Source organism: Armigeres subalbatus, chromosome 2, assembly GCF_024139115.2.
Source record: "Armigeres subalbatus isolate Guangzhou_Male chromosome 2, GZ_Asu_2, whole genome shotgun sequence".
Lineage (NCBI taxonomy): Eukaryota > Metazoa > Arthropoda > Insecta > Diptera > Culicidae > Armigeres > Armigeres subalbatus.
The window spans coordinates 262,267,261-262,292,891 of NC_085140.1; the positions used below are offsets into that span (position 1 = coordinate 262,267,261).

The following is a 25,631-nucleotide window of genomic DNA, read 5'->3' on the forward strand; positions in this document are numbered from 1 at the left end:
AATTTGATCGACAGCGCAACGGCACAAGTTTTAAGTGAGAAGTAACATCCCAGTGGATGAAATGGCAAAGTTTGGTACCTATGTCTATTATTTTCCTTTTCCGGTACAAGTGTATTTTTTAGGACCTAATGGTTGTTTACCATTACTGGAATTCAAGTGATGCCAAAATTGTAATACTTTGGAGAGGAATCTCTTTTGTTTAAAGTATTTAAGGCTACAATTTTTTAGCTGAGACTTTGTCGAATGGACGCTTTTCCACAGAATATTTAAAGAGATACAACGTAAATTAATGTTATAGACAAATATATTGAACAAAAATATTATAAAACTGGATTAGATTAATATGAATAGAATAGAATGCATTAGAAAAGAATAGAGTGGACCAGAGTAGAGTAAATAGAGTAATGGTTTTACTATGTCAGGAAATATAATTTCGAGACTCAATGGTACTTCTGCTAGAAGCAGTAGTCTTCAATGCAAACAGAACCGATAGCGAAATTTTCTCCCAAATCCCCTTTGTCGCAAGAGAAGCACCCAGAAATGCGCTCATATATCAAAGAACTGCAGGAATCCCTCTGTCACATACCGAAGAACCACATGCAACCAATATGGTATGCAACATCCACTTTGCCCATCATCACTTCATGGTTGGTTGTGCATCCATTTTTCTCCTTCTGTTCAGTTCCTCAGTCCATTACTGAGCACATTCCTTGTAACATTTTTGCATGCCATCGTTACCGGAGGAGGGTAGTTAGAAATCCGAAATGGGTGTCAGACCATGCTAACTAGCTGCTGAATAGCGTAAAAGCATCAAACCCATTCAGACGATTCGATATGTTTTTCCAGCTGCATCGGAAATTCGTCTTACTGAGTAAGACCCCCTCCACAGATCCTAGCCAAGTTGGATAAGTGGAGGGTTTTCGTTGAATATATGATGCAAATAAGGACATAAAATATGAATGGGACTTTGGGTTCTGCCTCGCTGTTCCGCTCGGACAGAATGGAGCGGGAAGTCGACGAATACGACACGACGACGACGTCGACATGGATAACCTCGGAGGTGGGCAGCTCTGGGGGCACACTAAACGGTTGACCTCGTTTCCAGACCACTTCCCGGCAAAGTTTACTTGAAGAAATTTGCGGAAGAAAAGTTGAAGAAAAAGGAACCGGCTAGTGAAAAGACAAGAACCTTTACATTCTTGGCTCTCAGTGCTATGATATGCATCAGCAGCATCACATTACACATATTACAAGTAGCTCCGGGGAAGCGGATAAGTTCTCAAGTGGGATGGAACATTAGAATTTCGGGGCACAGGGCTGTATGTTTGTACTACTATGAGACTAGAAGTTGTTAGGGCGAGAAAAAGTGGAGATGGTATATCCTTTAGATCAAATCTATGACATTGCAAAGAAAAAGAATGGACTTACATTTTTATTATTTGCGTCTCTAATAGTTTTACTCTATATGAACGTTCATGCCAAACAATCTAGATGGTACAGATAATATTTTCTGAATGTTGAGCATTTTTGACGAACTAAGAAGTAAATATTGTCGTCTTGCATTTAGGTGTTTATCTCGCACTTCTATAGATATCTACTACGAGGTTTTAAAGTCAAGTTACCGTTTCTGCATTTGTTTATCATGACGCTAACAGAACATGACGCTTTAAAAGAACCAGCGAGTTTAAGTGTTGGTGACATCTCGGCAAGCAGTTGATCCATAGCAGCCATCTCCGTGCGGAAGTCAATGTTCGCTCTTACGAAATTCGTTCCCTGTCTCTACAGTACTCTACCCCTACCTCCAGATACACAGCACGCAAAATAAGGTAAGTGAACAACACTAACCATCTTTTCACTGTACAGTGAAAGCCGAACACGGTTTGTCGTCTCCTGTTCATGATTCTTGAAGAAAATAGTTCACTTTGACAGACAGACAGACAGATAGGAAGGTCCCGTATCGTAGTTAGCTACACGTTTGCCTTACACGCGGATGGTCATGGGCTCGATTCCCAGCCCCTCTACCAAACCCTCGTCAGTCGTCGTATCCGCAGCCCCTACGGTGGGGTTTTGCGGTGCGGGCCTTACCGTTACGGCTGCCTGATGACGACCGACAACTTGTTATTCTCGGAGGCATTCCTCCAACGTTACCCAGATTAATGGCAACCGAACAATGCAACGGTCAATGGACACAACATGGAAAAACGGACACAATGGACTCACGATGAGATCGACTGGCAACGACAACAATAATGAGTAATGGAAATCTAAAAATAGATTCTGTGTGGAATCTGTACAGCAGGATATCACAGTAGATCTCGGCACAGTAGCGGTTAAGTAGCACAGAGTGCCTAACAAATAAAGAAAGAAAAAAAAAAAAAATATGTTTGCATCATACAAAATATTGCTGTTTACGCCTTCTCCATTGGCCGACGTACAGCCGACAGGGACTGTCATATGGATGAAAAAGTCATTCGGCTGAAAATTCCATTTGGCCGAAGATGATCATACAGCCAAAACGACGTTTGGCCAAACCGGTCATTTGGCCGAAAAAGTCGGTTGGCCGAATAGGTCATTTAAACGAAAATACCGTATGGCCGAAATGATTGTTTGGCAGAAAGGTCCATTTGGCGGAAAATGTCGTTTGGTTAAATAGGTCCATTGGCCAAAACTGTCGTTTGACCGAAAAAGTATTTTGGCTGCTAAAGTTGTTTGGCCGAAAATGCCGTTTTGTCGAAATGGTCGTTCGGAAGAAAGGGCCATTTAGCCGAATCAGTCATTCAGCCAAAGGTGAGTGATCGCATCCATGTTTTGAGAATTAAGGGCAAATTCATTCTACAGCTTGATCAATGCATATGCACCAACCAACGACAAACCTAATGATGTGATGGACGCGTTCTATGAGCGTCTAAACAAGACCTACGAAGAATGCCCTAAACATGATGTGGAATCGAATTCATCATCGGTGACGCAAACGCACAGGTCGGAAGGGAAAAGTTATTTCGTCCAGTCATTGGAAAGGAAAGCCTACACAACGGCCTAGTTAATTTTGCCGCAGCCAGAGGAATAGCTATCTGTAGCACCTATTTTGCACGTAAGAGTATTCGAAAGCACACCTGGAGACACCCAAATGGCGATACGTGTTCTCAAATCGATCATGTTTTGGTGAATGGTCTCTTTCTCAGATGTCATAGATGTGAGGACCTTCCGAGGCCCAAATATTCGCGCAAGGCTGTCCAGCATCACCGGTTATAGACGTGAGAGAGCCATGCGGCTAAACACGCAGCGATCGTCGGGCGAGGGCGTTGCGGAGCAATTCGCTCATAAGCTCGATGAAAGAATCGAAGAATTTGAACGCATTGTAGCAACAAGTTCACGAGGCGGTCAATTTAACAGCCACAGAGGTACTTGGTACCACACAACTGTTGTGTGACACAAGGAAATCAACTGAAAGGCTGGTTTGATATGGAGTGTTAAAGAGCGACAGATGAGAAAAACCAAGCCAGGAGCCGCATGCTAGTTGCAACTACACGTCAGAATAATGAACGATATAAAGAAGTAAGAACAGCTGAGAAAAAACTTCACCAGCGTAAGAAACGGTGGTACGACGAAAAAGTACACTCGGAGGCAGAAGGAAGCATTGCTAGAGACGACGCACGGTAGTCCTACAAAACAACATGCGTAAAAAAAGCACACCGGCGCAAGTCATGATCATTGAAAGCTACGGAAATCTGTTGTCCAACCGAGTAGGGGTGGTTGTTAGGTGGAAGGAGCACTTTGAGTTTTTTGTTGAATGGACAAAAACAGGGCACAAATAAAATCAGGATTGAAGATGATGGACAAGCAGTGGAGTCATCAAGGCTAGACGACGTGAGACAATCTGTTAAAGAGCTGAAGAACGGCAAGGCCGCTGGAAAGGATGGAATCTATGCCGAGCTTCTTAAAGTTGTGAGTGACCAGCTGAACGAAAAAATCCACCAAAGTCCCGAAACGATTTGGGAGAGGAAAGAGATACCTTTGAGCTAGCATAATCGAGCTATAACACTCCTCAATACCACCTACAAGGTAATCTTCTGAATTCTGTTTAGAAGACTGTGGCCGTTTGCAGCGATCCTTTTCGGTTAATATCACAGCGGTTTTCGAGAGGGAAGGAAGAGGGAGAGGAAGATCAACATCGGACCAGATGTTCACTCTGCGATAAATCCTTGATAAATTTCGGGAATAGCCCTTGCGGGCCCATTATCTGTTTGAAGAATGACGTCAAATACCTGGATGAGCAGCTGTAATACCTCAAACCTAAATCCCAACCTAGTCCGTCCTGAAATTACGCAATCTAACTAACTGTTGATAATAAGATGATATCGATTGAAAATATCATAAAGTCTCGGCTCCGTTAAGTGTTATACACGCCTGAGCCTGTCAAATAAACGCAATAGATAAAAAAATATAATGCTAGCATGGCTTTGGCTAGCATGGCTTTCCGGCAAAGCTTATTAGGCTGATTTGAGCAACGCTGGAATCAAGCGTCAGAATGTCCGGTGAGACATCCTAATCGTTCGTGACGTTAGATGGATTGTAGCAGGGTGATGCGCTAATCTGCTGTTCAACATAGCTCTGAAAGGTGCAATTCGAAGATCTGACGTGCAAAGAAACGGAACAATCATCAAAAAGTCTTACATGCTCCTTGGTTTTTCGGGTGGTATCAACATCATTGGTGTAGATCGCATAGCAGTGGAAGAGGCTTTCGTGTCTTTAAAACAGGAGACTGAAAGAATAGGTTGTAGGAGATTGCGGCTGGTAGAATGGATATTTTGACGCTGGCTTTCTCAGTTTAATTTAATTAAGACGGCTAGTTTGGCATAGCTCGACCTATCGGTACCCTGTATTGGACCTTTTTCAAAGGAATAGGCTGTCGGCTTATCCCTTGAAAAAGGTCCAATACCCGGGACCGAAACGTCGGGCTATGCCAAACTAGCCATCTTAATTAAATTAGACTGAGAAAGCCAACGTAAAAAAAATAGGACTTATCATAAAATCTGTCAAAGTTAAGTACTTGGTGACTGGCAGAAAAACTTGGCAGTTCAAACTGCGTTGGTCCCGAGGTGGGACTGGATGGGATGCGATTTGAGGTTGTCGAGTAATTCATATATCTTAGAACACTCGTTACATGTGATAATGACGTTAGCCGCGAAGTTAAAAGACTTGTTGCGCCTGCAAGTAGGACTTTCTACGGTTTGCGCAGCCAGCTAAAATCTCGCAGCCTACAGATACAGACAAATTGATTCGTCCAGTCGTCATGTACGGCCATGAAGCATGGACGTCAAAAAATGCAGACTTTCGAATTCCCGGAATGTTTGAGCTGAAAGATCAATACTTGGCGGCGTGATGGAATATGGGGAATGGCACAGACGCATAAATCACGAGGTGTATAAAAATGCAGACATCGGCAGGCTGATAAAATACGGCAGATTATAGTGGGTTGGACATTTAGTGTGTATGCCGGAAGAGAGATTAGCAAAAAGTCATGTTTAGTAGAGAACCTGAACGAGGACGTCGGCTCCGTATCAGGTATCAGAAGTGAGAAATGCAATAAGGAATAAGAAATAAAACGTGAGACGTCTCTCTTCGCTCTTTTTACTTTTCATTGTGAGAAGTGAGAAATGAGATGTGAAAATGAACTCATCATCAGAAGTGAGAAGTGAGATGTCTCACAACTGATGCAGGATCATAATTTTTCACTTCTTTTTGCAAGTGTGCAAGTCTGGGCACCATACCAAGAAACGCACATCACTAGAATTCAAAGAGTTCAACGTAGCATCCATTTCGCTTTACGACGACTATCGTGGAACAATCCAATAAGGTTGCCCTCGTATGAGAACCGGCTCCAGCTAATACGATTGGAGTCTCTACGAAAACGACGCATATTTCTGCAAACAATGTTCTCATTTGACATAATCAGCAACCGAATAGACTGTCCGGATCTTCTACAGCAGGTGAATATTTTTGTTCCTGCTCGCCGCTCCCGCCAGCGTTTGCTGTTTTGGACTGCACGCCATCGTACAACCTTCGGACACAAAACAACCAGCTTAAGAGATGTTTTGCGCTTCTGAACGGTGTTGAAGGCTTTGATTTCAATGTGAGTAGAGTTTCTTTTAAATGTTTGTTATTAGGACAACTAGATATGTAAGTTTTTATCAGTCTGTACAGTCATAGCTGAAGACAAAGTGAAATATTAAAAAAACAAATAAATATTTTTTTTCAACTTCTCACTTCTCTTTTTTTGCAGTGAGTAGTGAGGAATAAGAAGTGAGAAATTAGGAGTGATAAGTGCGCCGTCCTTTTTACTTCTTACTTCCCACTTCTCATTTCTTTATTCTCACTAATCTGTTGAAAATTGATCCCTTCACACATTCTCTATTGTTTGGCCAAACGACATTTACGGCCATACGTTCCGTTCGCCTAAACGAAATTTTCGCCATATACCCATTTCGCGCCAAAGGACCGTTTCGGCCAAATGACATTTTCGGCAAAAAGACCTATTCGGTCAAATGACCTGTTCGGTAAAATTTTTTCAGCCGTATCACATTTTCGGGCAAAATGACATTTTCGGACAAATAGCCCTTTGTGGCAAACAATCATTTCGGCCAAATGACCTATTTGAAATTTTCGGCCAATTTACATTTTCGGCGTTTTGACATTTATGACATGGCCTAATGACCTTTTCGGTCGTATGACTCATTCGGCCAGATGGGATTCGGCCAAATGATATATTCGGTCAAACAATTTTCGGTTCAGTGGCCTACTGCCAAATGGCTTTCCTTCCCCGCTGAATACTTGTCGCTTCGTTGGATGGTCCGCAGTGTTCGGCAGTGTCAATGAAAACTGGCAGTGTGTTGGCGGCAGTGTTTAAGTGCGTGAACTGATTTTTGCGGATAGTGGAATTTACTTTTGGGTGGATATAAACAGGGAAACTGCTCCTGGAATTCATCTCATGGCTCCGATATTCATCCCATCATAAACAAAGCAATGGAAAGGAATTTGGATTGTTTATTATTTTTGGGATTTTTCTCAGCAGTGAGCACAAATGTTGACAAAAAGAGGCGACGAAATTGGTGCTGCATTTCTTTGTTTCCCGTTGAGATGAATATATGTTCAGTGAGATGGAGATTGGAACAGTTCCCCTATTTAATTATATTCAATAATCCTGTGCACATTTTTATACCAAGAATTCCGTATTTTCCGTATTTCCGTAAATTCATCTATTTCTGCAAAAGTTTTTTTTTCGGAGAACACTCAGAAGCATGTAATAAAAATTCTCCAGGATTCGCTAATTTTTTTTCCTCGCTACCTCTCCTGATAAAGGTAGCCTCACACCTCGGGAAAATTTTCCGCCGGATTTTGGGCCCCGTGCATTTTCAATTTTCAAGAATCTCCCGGAGGAATGGCTCAAGGTACTTCCGGGGGAATTTATGTACGAAACTTGCGGAGCAATTCCTGAAGGATACTTCGAGTAAGTTCCTGTATTCTAGAAGGATTTCCTGAAGGAATTATATTCTAGGAATTTCCAAATTAGTTCCTGGAGCAACTTCCAGAGAAAATCCTGAAACAGTATTCAAAGATATTTCTAGAGGAATTTTCAAAGGAATTCATCTCGAAAGGATCCCTTGGAAAAAGTATGGAGGAATTCTTGAAAGATATCGCCAAAAATTCAAGAAAGAATTATTGAAAGAATTTCTGAAGTAATTTCTGGCAGAATTCCAGAAGAAAATTCTGAAACGCACGAAAGAGAAATTCTGCATAAGAAAATTCTATTTGGTATTCCTCAAATATTTTTTTTTCTGACAATTCTTAGCGGATTTTGTGAACGGGTTTCAAGGGGAATTCCCAAACTACATAATTCCATCATCCGACCTAATTTAGGACATCATCTGTGAGGAAAACTGAATGAACTTATGAATATATAACTTCCCTAACAATTATTTTCAAAACTGAATCTAGACAAGATTACCGGATTAATTTCATTTTAAACTACAATAACAAATATCACAAAATTCCTCAAAAAAAGATTTTCAACGCGCGTTTTATTTTAATAAACAGTTTCATTTCTCCCTTCTGCTTGTTTATTCCGCCCAGTCCCACCCACCCACGTGGTTTTGACAGTTGTAGTACAGTTGTATTAGTGAACCCGATGCGAAACCGTGAAACAACACAGTGCGAACCCGACAGCTTTGGGGTTGGAACTAGTGCGAACCTAGTTCCAACCTGAGCGAATAAAAAAACACTTTGACAGAACTTAGGTTGGAACTTTTTAAAAACGAATTCGACATAAGACTTTCCAAGCTTGATGTTTGCCGGTCGCTGACCATGATGTAGGTATTGCATCTGCTGCCGAGTTATCTGGACAATGTTTCTATCTGAAAAGCAGCAGACGTTCCATCACTATTTTTGGTTTGCGTTGAACAGTACGCCATAGTATGAGGGGAGGCTGATATTAGCTAGAGACCTGGTAGAATACCAGAATACAGTTGGTGTTCCATGGACGGGCGATACCTTATCCCCTGAAGTTTAGTCGGTCGAGCTACTACACTGAAGTTCGGAATTTAAACACCGATCACATTCAGATGAGTTTCGGTGATAGATGGCACATCGATCTTCTTCTCGGGAAGATAGTTACAGAATGCATAATTATGGCCAAAAATTCCTCCTTTTTTCCTATAGTGCTATATCATGTGGCTACCACGATGATACATTTATGCGCAGGGAAATCGAGGAAATTTCCAACCCAAAAATTTCCTAGACTGGACCGGGAATCGAACTCAGCCACGTTCAGCATGGTCTTGCTTTGTAGCCGCGCATCTTACCGCACGGCTAGGGAAGACCCCTGAAACTTCGTGTTACTATAGTTCAATATGAGTTTAAATAAAAGCACATTATCGTATCTACAAAACTCTGTCAAACTGAAGCTGAGAAGATGGCTGTTGGATCAATTACTGCATCAAGTGTTTGCAATAATGACACACTTACAGCATTTACATGCGGCACTAGAATACTTATCCTGTCTGATTCAAGTGATTTACATAGCTACATCCTTGGAGGCTGTGCACAGTCGTCTCTCTCTCCACAAAGTACCTCATTCCTTACATGAAAGGTAAGTCCCTATTGATGAAGGAAATATCGTCAGATAGGTAAGCGAACTATGAAGCTAGACATCATATTGAGAATCTTAGTCCATTATTGTTGAAAATCACCCACCCCCACTGACCACACTCACGACCTCAACCCTGATTGAACCATGTGTGTGCCGGCCGAAAGGAAGCCGTCCCTATACGAAGCACGTTTGAGAGAGTTACTCTAATGAGCAGCGAAACATGATATGAAACTGCACCGTCGTGGCAGCCACCCTGAGACACTGAGTCGGTCGGGTCGACCCTCATGGTCGAGATGTTAATTTGAGTAAAATTGAATTCGAAAATAATTGATTGTCCTTCGAGATGTTATAATAGACAAGAACTATTTTCACCGTTTCCGTGCCGGCGGACGACTTTGGGGCATTTTCTGCACGGTAAAAGGTTGGATCGGACGGGGCGTAAAAAGGTCCGGGTTGAAGTGGAACAACCATCAGTGCGCGTCCCGACAAGTTAGGATCAAGACTGGCAACCATCGTTGTACCAAAGTTCAGTGGCAGCGCATTCTTTTTGGGGTAAATTGCTCTTTTGGGAGTGTTTGGTCTGGGTATGTGACGAAGGAAGGACTAAAGACTAATTTGAATATAGATTTGATTTTTTTTGTTGGCTCTATGTCTCTATCTTTCACCACCGCTTTTAAACCCTTCAAAGATAGAGAAGGATATCATAATGCCCCTGTCTGCGAGATTGATGCATTAAGCGATTAGGCGGTAGATGTTTGACAGCAAAAGGAAAAGTCTGTTGGTATCATTGATCGTCTTGTTATAAGACATGTTTAACATATTTATATCGGTACCAAGGGAGTTTTTTTTTCGGGAAAAGCAATTTGTTTATATATCGATACGTATGTTTGCTGTTTGGGGCCGTCCACGTGGTTATTAGAGGGGAAGGTGGGAGGGGGTTGTTTAGCTCCCGAACCACGTGGTTTTTTTGTATTTCATTTTTTAACATAAAAAGCTCTTGGTGAATTACAATAGCGGTGTAAAAAGTACACATCAATAAATCAATGAACGCAAAGCGCATCTTTAGATCCTATTTGTATAAAAAAAATTCAACGATTACAACGGTTTCTATATAGAAGTAGGTTTGTACTTCCGCTTCTTTTTTTTTTTTTTTTTTTAAATTTCTAATTTTATTTGCTAATTATCTAATACATGCATTCATCTCTTAGACTAGGTGTTCCGTGTTTTCTTAACACTATCATCCTTATTTGCTATGTTACGCTTTTAGTTATTATTAATACATTTCAATTGCCTCTAGCAGTTAGAATTTTTCCTTTGGTTGAATTGAACCATGTAGGAATTACAATGTTTTCTACTTAAACTAAACTTAACCTATTTTATACTTAGGGTACAAGGAGTTAATCGTTGCAATAGAAGATTGCAACGATTTTTTATCTAAAATTGAAATTATTTTGTTGGACATTTGTTGCAATGTCTCAATATTAGAAATTCTATGAAGTTCATTGGTACTATACCACGGAGGCAACTTCAGAATCATTTTCAAAATTTTATTTTGAATCCTCTGGAGTGCCTTCTTTCTGGTATTGCAGCAACTAGCCCATATTGGCACAGCATACAACATGGCAGGTCTAAAAATTTGTTTGTAAATCAAAAGTTTGTTCTTAAGACAAAGTTTTGATTTTCTGTTTATAAGTGGATATAGGCACTTAATATATTTGATACATTTTGGCTTGAAGGCCTTCAATGTGATTTTTAAAAGTTAATTTTGATCTAGCAGAAGTCCTAAATATTTAGCTTCGCTAGACCAATTAATTGGAACCCCATTCATAGTGACAATATGTCTGCTAGAAGGTTTCAAATAAGAAGCTCTCGGCTTATGTGGGAAAATTATAAGCTGAGTTTTGGAAGCATTCAGGAAATTTTCCATTTTGCAAGTAAGCGGAGAAAATATCCAAACTTTTTGCATTCTACTGCAAAGGACACGAAGGCTTCGCGCTTTGGCGGAAAGGCCCGTGTCGTCTGCAAACAAAGATTTTTGACACCCTGGTGGTAAATCAGGTAAGTCAGAAGTAAAAATGTTATACAATATGGGCCCCAGTATGCTGCCTTGGGGACACCAGCCCTTACAGGTAATCTATCAGATTTAGTATTCTGATAGTTTACCTGCAGTGAAGCGATCTGATAAATAATTTTGGATCAGTTTAATGATGTACAGAGGAAAATTAAAATTCATCAATTTTACAATCAAACCTTCATGCCAAACACTGTCAAATGCTTTCTCTATATCAAGAAGAGCAACTCCAGTCGAATATCCTTCAGATTTGTTGAGCCGAATTAAGTTCGTAACTCTTAATAACTGATGAGTGGTTGAATGCCCATGGCGAAAACCAAATTGCTCATCAGCAAATATAGAATTGTCATTAATATGAACCATCATTCTATTTAAAATAATCTTTTCAAACAGTTTGCTTATTGAAGAAAGCAAACTGATTGGGCGATAACAAGAAGTCTCAGCTGAGTTTTTATCCTGCTTCAAAATTAGAACAACTTTGGCGTTTTTCCATTTATCTGATGCCAATTGAAAACATTTGTTAAATAAATTAACCAAAAAGGATAAAGAGCTCTCTCTTTTTGATAAGTATGTAGAAAATACCATCATCACCCGGTGCTTTCATATTTTTAAATTTTCTAGTAATAGATCTCACTTCATCCAAATTAGTTCCCAACGAAGGGTCAAAAACATTATCTTGGTTGAGAATGTCTTCGAAGCTTCGTGTAACCTGATCCTCAATTGGACTAGTGAGACCTAGACTAAAATTATGGGCACTCTCGAACTGCTGAGCAAGTTTTTGAGCCTTTTCGCCATTTGTTAATAAAATTTTATTTCCCTCTTTAAGCGCTGGAATTGGCTTTTGAGGTTTTTTTTTAAGAATTTTCGTTAATTTCCAAAAGGGTTTCGAACTGGGATCCAACTTCGAGACATCATTCTCAAAGTTGGTATTTCTCAGAATAGCGGAACGTTTTTTAATATTGCAAATCTCGCCAAATAACTTTCAACGCGGGATCGCGAGTTCTTTGGTATTGCCTTCGCCTCACATTTTTAAGACGGATCAGTAGCTGAAGATCGTCGTCAATATTAATGGAGTTGAATTTAACTTCACATTTCGGAATTGCAATGCCTCTGGCTTCGACAATTAAATTTGTCAAAGATACGAGAGCATTATCAATATCACTTTTGGTATCGAGAGGAATATCAACATCAAAATTCCTATCGATATACGTTTTATATAAATCCCAATCAGCTCTATGATAATTAAAAGTAGAGCTGATTGGATTATAAATGGCTTCTTGTGAGATTTCAAATGTCACAGGAAGGTGATCAGAGTGAAAGTCAGCATGAGTTACCAATTGGCCACACAGCTGACTTGAATCCGTTAAAACTAAATCAATTGTAGAAGGATTTCGACTGGAAGAAAAACAAATTGGTCCATTGGGATATTGAATAGTATAATATCCCGCAGAACAATCTTCAAATAAAATTTTACCATTGGAATTGCTTTGAGCATTATTCCATGAACGGTGTTTGGCATTGAAGTCACCAATTACGAAGAATTTTGATTTGTTGCGAGTCAGAATTTGAAGATCAGCTTTCAACAAATTCTTTTGCTGCCCATTGCATTGAAAAGGCAAGTAGGCTGCAATGAAGGAAAATTGTCCAAAATTTGTTTCAACAGAAACTCCCAAGGTTTCAAAAACTTTGGTTTCAAACGAAGAAAATAATTTATGTTTGATACGTCTATTAATGACAATGGCGACCCCACCACAGGCGCTGTCAAGACGATCATTTCTGTAGATAAAATAGTTTGGATCTGTCTGTTTGGAGAGTCCTGGTTTTAAATACGTTTCAGTTATAATGGCAATATGCACATTATGAACTGAAAGGAAGTTGAATAATTCATCTTCCTTACCCTTTAGAGAGCGGGCATTCCAATTTAGAACTTTCACACAATTATTTGGATCCATTGAAACGGAGTCCGATAACAATTTTTTGTGTGTACTTTATACCAACCTGAACAGCTTCAGGAATGGTATTTGCTTTGAACATTGCATCAATCATGTGATGCAATTGTTCAGTTAAAATATCAAAATCGGAAGCAGTCTACCTGAATCGGCAACATGACCGTTATTTTCCGTTGGGACATGGGTATAAACCTCATTTTGAGAAGAGAAATTTGGTCTACCAGCAGCGATGTTTGCATACGTAGGTACATTGGAAAAATTGGAATTTACTGAAGTGCTTGCTACCCGTTGACGAGCGGCAAAATTTGTTTGTGAATTGTGGTGGGTATGAATTGCTCGACCGGTAACCGGTTTCGAAATTTGAGCGTTTGAAAAATTTCTACCCGTCGAATCTGGGATCTGATTGGAATTTCCCGTCATCAATTTTGCACGGGAATTCTAAACTTTTTTGCGTGAAGGGCATTCCCAGAAATTGGATTTATGATTGCCCCCACAGTTTGCGCACTTGAATTTATTCGAATCTTCTCGCACAGGACATGCGTCCTTGGCGTGAGAGGTTCCACCACAAATCATGCATCTAGCATCCATGTGACAATGTTTGGTTCCATGACCCCATTTTGGCACTTACGGCACTGGGTAGGGTTTTGGAAATTTCCCCAGGCCTGCAAAAATGTTCCATGTAACACGGACATGGGACATAATACAGGCCTTTTCCAAACTTTTCATATTATTTAGTTCACTTTTGTTAAAATGAACTAAATAAAATTCTTGAGAAATGCCCTCTGGGAAGTACCAGAATGGGATTTCTTTTTCATCTTAATTACTTGGACTGGTGAAAATCCAAGTAATTGAGAAATTTCAATTTTAATCTCATCCAGTGATTTGTCATCACTGGGAGACCTTCAAGACGACTTTGAACAATCGCTCAGTTTTGTCGTCGTATGTGAAGAATTTATGGCGCTTCTCAGTTAAATACTGAAGAAGACGTTTGCGATCGTCAAAGGATCCCGGCAAAACGCGGCAGTCACCCTTCCTAGCAATCTGAAATGAAACCTTGATCCTGAAGGTTACTCAAAATCTCATTCCGGAAGCCAGAAAACTCGGCAACAGATACCACAATTGGCGGAATCCTTTGCTTTTCGCATGAATCGAATCACCTGGGCTAGAGGTAGATTCGATTTGCTCAATATCATCATTAATCAAATCGAACTGATTGCTCAGTTCGATTGGAGAAAAATTATTTCCGATATTAGAGTTAGAAGGAATATCTGAATTCTCCAGCTTCCTTCTATTTTTTCCGCGCTTGGGCAGGACGGTCTTGAAACCTTGTTTCTTTGAAGGAAGTGGAGAATTCAGAGACTCCCCCTTCCTCTTGTTTTTGTTAATACTCATTGCTGAGCGTGGAGACGTGACCTTCTAAGAGGTTTTTTCCCAGAACGGTGTCCCTGCAGGATTACCACCGCTTGTCGGAATTTTACTTCCGCTACTTTAACGTAAAACGAAGGCACGGGTCCTTGCAAAGATCGTAACGGGATCAGTGGGTACAAATAGCGCTAAGAAGCACCGTTGAAATTAAAATAGCTTCGGGTAGTATTAAAAACTTCCTTCCGCAAAGAGAGAAAGAACCGCACAGCACGAAAGCACGATGCGGTCTGCCTGTATTTCCGCTTCTAATTCTATTATGAACAGTACGTCTAAGTTTGAAAGATGATTATTTAAAAAATTAACACCTGAATTTCAACCAATTGAGCTGAAATTTTCACTGGAAGTCTAATTTAGCATAAGAATTGTGAATACCAGTTGATCGGTCGATTTTAAGAAACTTTTTGAAATTTGAACAGATCCATGTACACATTAAAACATGATTACAACATCAGAATTTCAGAAAAATTTATGATTCCCATGGTGCGTTTAGTTTGATTTTAATGAGTAATATAAAGTTTGCACTAGGGAAAAAAACCACAAAGTCATAAGGAGGGATAGAGCGAGGTGAGAGTCTACCAAATGACCACGATAAACCACATGGGGGTAGGGAGGGATTGGAAATATTCAAAAACATAACCACGTGGTTTCTGGATGGCCCCTGTAGTAAGTTCGATGGCTAGGACAAAAAAGCAATGTTATGCGCCCATATTGACGTAATCTGAAAAAGTTACATATATGCCAATCGGCAATGATGCTGTGTCGAGTAATATTCATAGAGCTTTTCAATAGAAAAATGAAAAACATGTATGTTGCAATCTGGCGTATGCATAACTTTGCCAGATTATGGCAGCATAAATATATCGTTTTTATTAAATTATCTGCCATAACTTAACCGAAACTCCACAAAACATAAACATTTATTTATCTCTAATACTAACCTGGCACTTGCCCTGGATGCACATGTCCAAGCTGCCCGGTCGGCATCTGGTTCCATCCTGCACTCGGTTAGAAAGCTGCACTATTACACTAGGCTCATCATCTCCCGCCACCGGTGGAAAGGACTCGCTGGCTGATGCCGAATCTGGCATATCCTCCAGCAGATGTTGAGGTCGACCCCTGCAGAAACGAAAATTAGAATGTAAAAGACAACCGTTATTATCGAGAGTACAATCAATGCAATGATTATTTTTATTCTTCTAAACCTTAGGCTGGGTTACCTTTTGGAGACAATGTAATCAAGAATTCAATTATTCTCTCAAATAATTGACGTTCTTCTTTCCATAATTTGTGTTGTATCTAAACTATTTGGTTGAAAGACATTGCTCTTTCGACATCCCGATACATCCCGCGACCCACTCTGCCGCAAATTATTTCAGCCACATGTCATTCAACAAACCGTCATTCGACTCAATGTCAGTCGACGAAATGTTCTCATCCCTAAAGCTATTTGCGTTGGGGATTGGGCAATTAAAAAAAGAGACTTTTTGGTTACGTAAACACAACGCACATAATTAACCCAGCGACACCGACGGGAGGGAAGAAACAGACCCATACGTGAACAAATTCAGCATTTAACAATTCTGGAACTGACCTCCGAGTTATCACCCTTTCTAGAAACGAGTTATAGTGCTGTTGAAAGTGGCTGTAGAGTGCCAACTTCTCGTTTCGCGTCTGTGGACCTGCGCTACAAGGGGAAGATCGACGCCGGCCATTCTTGCGCAGGATCCGATCCCCTTCGACAGAACGGAAGCAATTCTGGTCGGCGATAGAATGTAGGTCCGATGTCGCTATTGGACTGAATGAACCACATACTGAAAACAAGATTGTTGATCCTTTTTGGTTTGTGATGGGAAGCTCGCCCAGTTTAATGCTTGATCCGAATAACTGATGCCTCCTTCTGTACACGTTACATTGAACACACTTACTAGCTGTCATTGAACATATGTTGGAGGTTACGATGCGTAGACATCCACCCATGGCGACAAGGAAAAGATTGACCATCAGAACTGATCTAGTAGGATTACGAAGCTTCATTTCCAATGAGGACCTGGAAGAAACGCCCCGAAAGGAAGCTGGGGATAAAGGCAGGGATGCTACGAAAAGCTCAATTCGCTGATTTGTTGGAGAACTCGAGGCAGATGCAGTTGAACGCCTTCGAGATGTCCGGGAATGTTTGGTCCGCGTGCTGACCCTGCTCGCAGGCGGCCTAAAAGACGTCTCTAAGGCCAGCGAAATAAGGTCCTGTCCCATACCCAGCGCAAAACTCGTGTTGACGGAAGCCCAGTTTTTATTTGCTTTCAGCTTCCGACCGAAAGCCCGCAGTTGACGTCTCCACGACCTAAGAGATGCAGGAGGTCAGCTTAAAAGCGGCAAACACTTTACCGCCACTTGTTCGAAAAATACCGGTTCGTCCAGACTCGGTTGACCAGGTCCAGAAACAATGAGTTGAAAGAAGGGTGAAGATTTATAGGTATGGAGTATCTAAACCGTCTAAGACGAATTAAGTACTGTCCATTTAATTCCACCAGTTAATTTTCGTTATCTTTGCAGATACGTATTTCGACCACAACTGTGTGGTAGTCTTCAGTGCCTCGTACTTGACTCGACTTCGACTTCGAGTCAAGTACGAGCCACTGAAGACGACCACACAGTTGTGGTCGAAAAACGTATCTGCAAAAGATAACGAAAATTAACTGGTGGAATTAAATGGACAGTACTTAATTCGTCTTAGACGGTTTAATACATTCCACTAAAAGAGCTTAATATATTTTTCTGATGGAGTATCCTACCATTCGGTGGATGGAACACCAGCCAGAAAATAATAGTAGTTGATTTTGCAAAATGTGACAATCGTTTATCGAGTTGATCCGGAGGAATTATGAAGTTCGCGTCATTGAAGTATAATAAGAAAATCAGCGGTCCTAGGTGGCTTCCTTGTGGTATTCCCGATGAAGCCGGGAAATCGTCAGATGTGCATTCGCCGACGGAGACCGACAGCCGGCGTCCTGTCATGTATGTACGGAGCCATTCTAAGAAGGAACCACATATTCCAAGCCTGTGGAGTTTTGCTATAGCGATAGAGTGGTTCAGCTTGTCGAAGGCGGCGGATAAGTCGGTATATATTACGTCCGTTACGTCCGGAGCGGCCAATCGTAAACCCATGTTGGTCTTCGGGCAAATAATGTTTGCAGTGAGAAAGCAGAGGTTCCAAGTTCAAGCAGCTTTGAAATGGAGATCAGAGACGTTATTCCTCTATAGTTATCCACGTCTCGTCTATTTCCCTTTTGTGAACAGGAAACTTGTTAGGGTAACGGTACCAATAGTGGAGGTATTAGTAGAGCCACAAATGAAAATATTTTTTAAAAATTGATAATTATTGAAAATTTACAGCTTTATTATCTTAGTCAATAGATAAACTAATAAATTTACTAACAAAAATGAGATAGATGTCATTTAACATCAACAATTACTAAATATTGCTTGCACCACTATGGGTACACTGTTCCTTTAGTGGCGGTAAAAAATAATTTTGGTTCCCATAGTGGTGCTATCCATTGGTTTCTTATGAGACTCGCCACTATTGGTACAGTTGCACCACTATAGGTGCAAGGGAGTCAATTTGGTTAAGGAAAATCATTGTTTTCAATAGTTTTTCAAGTGAAATCTAGCAGTCTTTCAGCATGAAGGAGATGGCCATTGGAGATAGATTGCCTAAATAGAGCAAGCAAAGGTGATAGCAAACTAGAAATGTGTTTCTTCAGGAATGCAGCGGGGACACCATCGGGGTCGGGGTTAAATGAAAGCTTGAGTCGTGAAGCTGCCGTCGATGTGGTTATTGCTCAGTGCTTGGCCGAACAGGGGGACGTTATTCGCCGCGAGAGTAACTTCGGCGTCGGACAGCTGCTCGTCGATGAAAACGTCAGAAAACTTCAACGAAAAAAGACGGGAAATTTCCTTAGGAGTTGAAGCGGTCTCACCGTGTAACGTCATTGTCGAAAGAAGACCAGATTCTTTCCGTTGTTTGTTCACAAAATTCTAAAAAGTCTTCGGATGCGTTTTAAGCTTCGATTGCTTTGGTATTGTGAGTAGCATAAACGACTGTGCCGCTTATAATTATAATTCAATCTCACATAGTAGGATTTAAGTAGAAGTGTACGATGTTTCGTGTATTTCAGTTTTCTATGCTCCTTTGTTTGCCAGGAGGGATGCAAATCTCTATTGTTGATCTTTTTAGGAACGTGCCTTTCGATTACATAGGCCAAGACGTGCGAAAAAGTAAGAGCAGCATTCTCGATGTCGTTGGAGAATATCGAACTCCAGTCCATACTTCCCAACACTTCGACGATACTTTCGTGGTCGGCTTTCCGGTAGTCGTACGCTACGGGAACAGGAAAATCGTGGAAGTCGTTTTCCAAGTTTTTCGGAATAGAGACAACTAAAGGTGGATGATGCGGGACGAGTTTGACCAAAGGATGTCTCTTGCACTAACAAAACATAGGTCCAAACTGCGTAGATTTTCGTTTACGACGTGATTAACTTGAGCTAGCGTCGCCACGCTGTACTGCCGTGAATCGCATATCTGTCCCATCTTTGCTGGGTTTCCTATTCATATGGGACAAATATGCAATTCACGGCAGTGTAGCTGTCGATTAATTTCAATGCCCCGGAATGGAATGTGGAATGTTCGCCGTCGGGATGGTTTCCATGAGACACCGGGTGAATTGAAATCTCCTAGAACAATAACTTCGTCGCTTGAGACCATATTTTTCACTATAGATGAAACAGAGTGGCAATGAGTATCGATGTAAACCAGATCTCTAGTTCTGTCAGGAGGAATGTAAACAGCGCAAATATGAAGGAGGCGATCTTGCAGGACAATGGTCACCCAGATCTGCTCCAAGCGTTCCCATTCAGAATGTTTGATGACTCTAGCCTTCAAGCCACATCTTACCACCACCGGAAGACTTTCTGCTGTTTCGTGAACTACGATCGCTGCGGTGTACCTCGTAACCAGAATCGAATACTTGATTAGAGAGTGTGCGACTATCGAGCCAGGTTTCCGTTAACACGATCACGTCATAACATTGGGCCGAAGTGGCCAGGTCTTGGGCCAGGTGGTAATCCAGGACATTTGAATTGATGACACCTGCATTTTGGTAATAAATTTGGAGGTTATCTTTACGGAAGTCTGTCGAGGGAGAGCCTACATTGCGCCCACGGTGAGTGTTTTGAGATTGAGTTCCACTTGAGTTGTGCTGCTTGGTCCTCTTTCCTTCCGGCTTTGACAAACGAATGGCCCTCCGCCCCAAGCGATTACTGGTTTGCGGAATGGCCGTGCTAGCAGCCCTTTTGAACCGGTAGTAGTTGCTTCCTCCTTTTTCAGGAAGGCAGTGATTAATCGATAGCAGGAGCCGTGTGACCGTTGATGCAGGTAAATCATCCGTTCTTGAGAGCTACCAGGTCTGCTATCCCAAATGCTTCTAATAGCACCACTTCGAAGGTCCAATTACGGTCCAGGTCGATTACGATGAGGTTGAGCAGCGAAGATAAAGTATATCCTTGTCTCACTCCAGCGATTACCCGGATGGGGTCTGCACGTAAAAGCTTCGTACTGTGCTTTGATGAGGCCGACCATTTTTGTCGGGCGCCCCACAGATTTTCGTGGTTCAGACACTCAAAAGCTTTTTCGTAGAATGAAAACCAAATAGAGGGATGGAAAACCAAATAGGGGAATGCGTTTACCTGCTACAGGATGAACCCACCCAGGTTGTTCTCGCTTGTTTCGATAACGGCGTTCTTGATGGTCGTGCTGCAATGCTCTTCTACGCTGCCACTTTTCGGAAAATCTGCTGCCCGTGTTCCAAGTTCTTCAACGAACGTTCTCTGCACAGTTGGATCTTCTAGTTCGGGTGTTGAATCGCCGTCTGAGTCTCTCCTCCCGCCGCTGAATCCGTCAATGCGTCATCAGATCTCGCCAATTAGAAGGTTATGGTCAGACGCGATGTCTGCGGTGTGTTTATTCCGGACACCAAGAAGGCTTCGTCTCCATTTTTGGCTGAAGCGGAGTGTTCTATTTGAATTTCGGTAGGTCTACTTTGTGCATTGGTCGATGGGAAAAGAGCAGATGGAGTATTGCTTTCTATTTAATGCCCGGAAGCCACAGAAGAGTTATACATTGACCACACTGATTGAATTGTTGACTCGGGGGTGGAGTCCGACTACAGGTAAATGTTCGGTTAACTCGATCGAATGCGATCTATCGAAGGACCCATATCGCCACTGAATGCCAGATGCTGGTTTCTACCTCAATGATCCAAATTCTGGTCGGGAAGATCGCTGGAAAGTTGTTTTGCTCCATTTTATCCGAAAGCAGGGACGATCCAGGAGAAAAATCAGCTAAACTGTATGACGGACAAGAATACACGTCGCTCCGGAGTTCTCCGTACGAAGCTGCTGCTAGCGACAGCTTCTTGTGAAGTCGGATCTGGATGACATCTGGTCCTGGATGTTGTGATAAAGTGGTCTGAAGATAGGGGGCCGGGCGGGGGCTTTTCAACTGGAATGGAAGGTTCGCGGCACCTTAGAGACTTCTTATACTCATAGCGTCCATTATTATGGCAGTTGCTTGATGCGGGTTGCTACGCTTAGCTGTTGCAGCTTGAAGATTTTCATCCCACGTTCGTCGGAGTAGAGCGGAACGTCCCGATATCGCCAAACAGAAAACGTTTGCCTCCCCACAATAGCGGGGGAGAAGGGCTCACATTAGGTTAAGAAATATCTTGATGAAACAAAGTAGGAGTACATTCTTCTTCTTTTCTTCAATCGCTCTACATTATTGTGTTTCAACTAAGAGTTCTACAGTTATTAATTGCAAGCAAGCATGAATTTGCAAAATACATTGTGTGAAAATCCAATGGCTTCGGCTCAGCATCGAGTCTATTCGGTGTAGGTTCATTTAGGAGCTGTAGCTCGACAAGTATGAAATAAGTCACATGCACAATGGATACACACGTTGCGTTGCCCAGGGAGTGCTGCAATTAGGGTGGTCGGTATTGGCCATTTTTGACAAATACCGGTATTCGGTAATACCGGTAGAATACCGGTTTTCGTGAAAGTTCAGGTATTAAAAGAAAAACTATTGATTAGGACTTTTGGATGAAAAACAATATTTGTTGACAAATTTCAAATGTTAAAATCATTGCTTGTTGAGCTGTGCAAAGCTAAACTTAAGTAGACATAACATACTAAGCGACTCATCTCCCAATCTGCTTTGGTTTATGTAGGCAATGTTCCAAGACCGTCGAAAATCAGTGTCAAGTACTTGCCCTTAATCCCTTCAGATTCATATCAGGAGAATTCCTTACGGATGGCATGTAAGGATCCTGGCGTCAACATATTTGCCACCAGCAACGCAAGTATTAATTGCATCCGGAATGATAAGATGCTTCAATATCGCTCCGCTTGCTTAATCAAAGTGTTTCTGGATGTCTTGAAGAAAATGCCAAAATCGTTTATGATTTTGCTGCACGGCAGAATTATTCAAAAAAGCTAAAAGTTCGGCGTATTCTGATCGTCTCTCTTGGATTCATTACTTAAAAGCATCGAATAATTGATAATTGTTCCAACATAAATTGTAGCGCCACGTCGGCTTCATATAGAGTACAGAACTCACAGCAGAGTAGTTCCACAGCAGCTTGACCAGGTTCAAGGACTTGAATTATTTCACCAACCGCCCAACAATCATCACTGAAGTTGTATTAAAGTTTCAACTCAGCCACTAATTAAAATTCTTTTCCGAATTCAGAACGGACATATTTTTTCAGTAAAACTTTTTTATAGGTGATCTCCGGAAAAGAACTACTACGTCACGTACCTTTTTCACAATTTCATATATTGCGGGAAAATTCTCGACGATGTCAACAATTTTCATTGAAGAAAAAAGTCATTTGCAATTTGGCAGATAGCTAAGAGAATGAAGCAACACGTATGATTAATGACGATGATGATCGATTTTTGTTGTAGCGTGAACTTCGTCAATGATGCGTTGGATTTCTTATTTATATGGACAGATATGCGATTACAGGCAGTTTAGCTGATATATGTAGGTGAAAACTGTTCGAGATGTTTTATACTGTCAGCCAAATTTAAAATACCGAAAATACCGGTATTTTCCGTCTCTAATACCGGTATTTTCGGTACCCAAAATTGATCGGTAATACCGATATTACCGGTTTCGGTACTACCGGTTAGACCACCCTAGCTGCAATAGATTGTCATTTGCATTGGCACAACCAAACAAGAAAAATATTTTCCACCCGAAAACTGCTTGGACCAGATCGATAATCGAACTCTTTATCTGCGAAATGGCAATCCTACTCGCAAGGCTAACTGTAGACCCGATAAATTATTATAATACTTAACCTTTCCGTCCCTGACATCTGTTTTCAAGGGCGTTTAAAAATAAAAACTGCTGTAAAAATCACATTTCTTGACCGATTCCTTCGCCACAAATTGCATTCAATCCAGATGGATCCCAATTTTTGATTCATACTGGATTTGGGCCAATCCTCAATACGGTTCCAGAGTTATTCCAGAACTCGTTGGGGTCAGTTGTCCCCTGAAAAAGTGGTCATTTATGTCGAAACAGGTCATGTGACACCTCAAGCTTCATGATTTCACAAAACAGTGATGGAAATGACATTTTTAGGGTTTCTGGACCTCTCAGGTTCAATCCGGCCATGATCCACCGCCAAATTAGCCATTTCCTAAATTGAGTCAAAATAGGTCGTGCGACATTACAAACTTCATGATTCCACAAAACAATGGTGGGAACGATATTTTCAGGGTTTCTGAGCCACTCGGGCTCAATACGGCTACATCGGCCATAATCCGGGGGACCTCCGGAATAGCCATTAACCTAAATTGAACAGAATAGGTCGTGCGAAACCTCAAACTTTATGATTTCAAATAGCAATGATGGGAATGATATTTTCTGGGTTCCTGGGCCACTCGGGTTCAATTTTGCCACAATCTGGGGGACCTCCGGAATGACCATTTCCTATATTAAGTCGTGCGACACCTCAAACTTCATAATTTTACAAAACAATAATGAAATAATATTCTTAGAGTTCCTGGGCCACTTGGGCTCAGTCCGGGCCACAATCCGAAGATCTGCAAAATTGACATTTTTTAAATTCAATTAAAATAGGACGTGTGCCAACTCATACTTGATGATTTCACGATACAATGAAATAAAATCTGTTTTTGTGGCTCTTAGGCTGCGATCCGTGAAACCTACTAAAGGATAGCTTGTTCAATTTGATCAAAATAAGTTATCAGAATCAAGCCTAGTCTAGTCGGATTGAACACAAGTCGCCAAGAAACCCTAAAAAATCATTCCCATAAATGCTTTGTAAAATCATGAAGCTTACGCTGTTACACGACTTGTTTTAACTCAATTTCGAACCATTCCATAGGTCCTTCAGATTGAAGCCGATGTGGCCGGATTGACGTCACGAGGCCCAGGAACGCTTTGTGAAATCATGAAGTTTGAGGTGTCATACGACCTATTTTGATTTATTTTAGGAAATAACCATTCCGGAGGTCCACCGAATTGTGGCCGATGCGATTGGATTGAACGCGAGTGTCCCAGGAACCCTGAAAATATCATTTCGGTCAATGTTTTGTGAAATCATGAAGTTTGAGGTGTCACACGACCTGTTTGGCCTAATTTAGGAAATGGCCATTCCAGAGGTCCCCCGCATTGTGACTGGATTATACCTGAGTCCAGGGAAATATCATTTCCATTATTGTTTTGTGAAATCATGAAGTTTGAGGTGTCAGATGAGCTGTTTTGACATAATTTTGTAAATAGCCACTTTTTCTGGGGACAACTGACCCCAAAAATCTGGATCTGGATCTGCATCTGGATCAAATGCAACTTGTTGCGAATGAATCGATCAAGAAATGTGGTTTCTACAGCAGTCAGGGACGGAGAGGTTAAGGTACACCGGAGTAAGTTGAAATGCGGGGTAAGTGGAAACGAAAGCTGTAATTCAGATAGAAAATGACCTAATGCACTGATTTTTTTAACAAACTACTCCCCTAAACGCACCTTCTGATTGCCATTCCCGGAAGATTGCAATCCCTGCTGCACTGCCGTAATCTGAGAAAGTGACGTGAACGCCATTTTCCAAAAATGGTGTTAACGAGTACTACTCATCGAGCTCTTTAACAGAAAAATGGAAAACATGCATGTTGTAAAATGGCTGTTACGTCACTTTTCCAGATTACGACAGTGCTATTGGTTATTTTTTGTTTTTTGCAAAATCCAAACAATTTTTTTGACGTGCCAATGAATTCGTTCATTTATTTAGCTAACATCTAAACAGGTAACACTGAATCTACAATTTGACACCACAATACACGGTTCGAGGCAGCATCTCTACATCCTCAAATACGCCCCACGCTCGCCAAGTCATTTTGCATCTGGTCTGCCTACCTCGCTCGCTGTGCTCCACGTCGTCTCGTACCTCCCGAACCGGAAGCGAACACCATCTTTGCGGGGTTGCTATCCGGCCATTCTTGTAACATGTCCTGCCCATCATACCTTTCTGGCTGGATACTGGGTTCGCCGTAGAGCTTGGCGAGCTCGTGGTTCATTCTTCGCCGCCATACAACGTCTTCTTGCACACCGCCAAAGATGGTCCTAAGCATCCATCTCTCGAATACTCCGAGAGCTTGCAAGTCCTCCTCGAGCATTTTCCATGTTTCATGTCCGTAGAGGAGTACCGGTCTTATAAGCGTCTTGTACATAACACATTTGGTGGTGAATCTTTTTTGATCGCAGTTTCTTCTGGCGCCCGTAGTAGGCCCGACTTCCACAGATGATGCGCCTTCGAATTTCACGACTAGCATTGTTATCAGCCGTTAGCAAGGATCCGAGGTAGACGAATTCCTCGACCACCTCGAAGGTATCCCCGTCTATCGTAACACTGCTTCCCAGGCGGGCCCTGTCGCGCTCGGTTCCGCCGACAAGCAT

General features: G+C 41.5%; 1 protein-coding gene across 2 annotated transcripts in view; it reads right to left on the reverse strand.

Moving 5' to 3' along the window:
* Positions 1-25,631, reverse strand: part of LOC134212165 (protein madd-4) — an 803,678-nt gene that overhangs the window by 78,439 nt on the left and 699,608 nt on the right. For both annotated transcript variants that reach the window (XM_062689782.1, XM_062689781.1), the window contains exon 6: positions 15,529-15,706. In XM_062689782.1, coding sequence (XP_062545766.1) covers positions 15,529-15,706 — 178 coding nt within the window. The remainder of the gene's footprint in view (positions 1-15,528; positions 15,707-25,631) is intronic.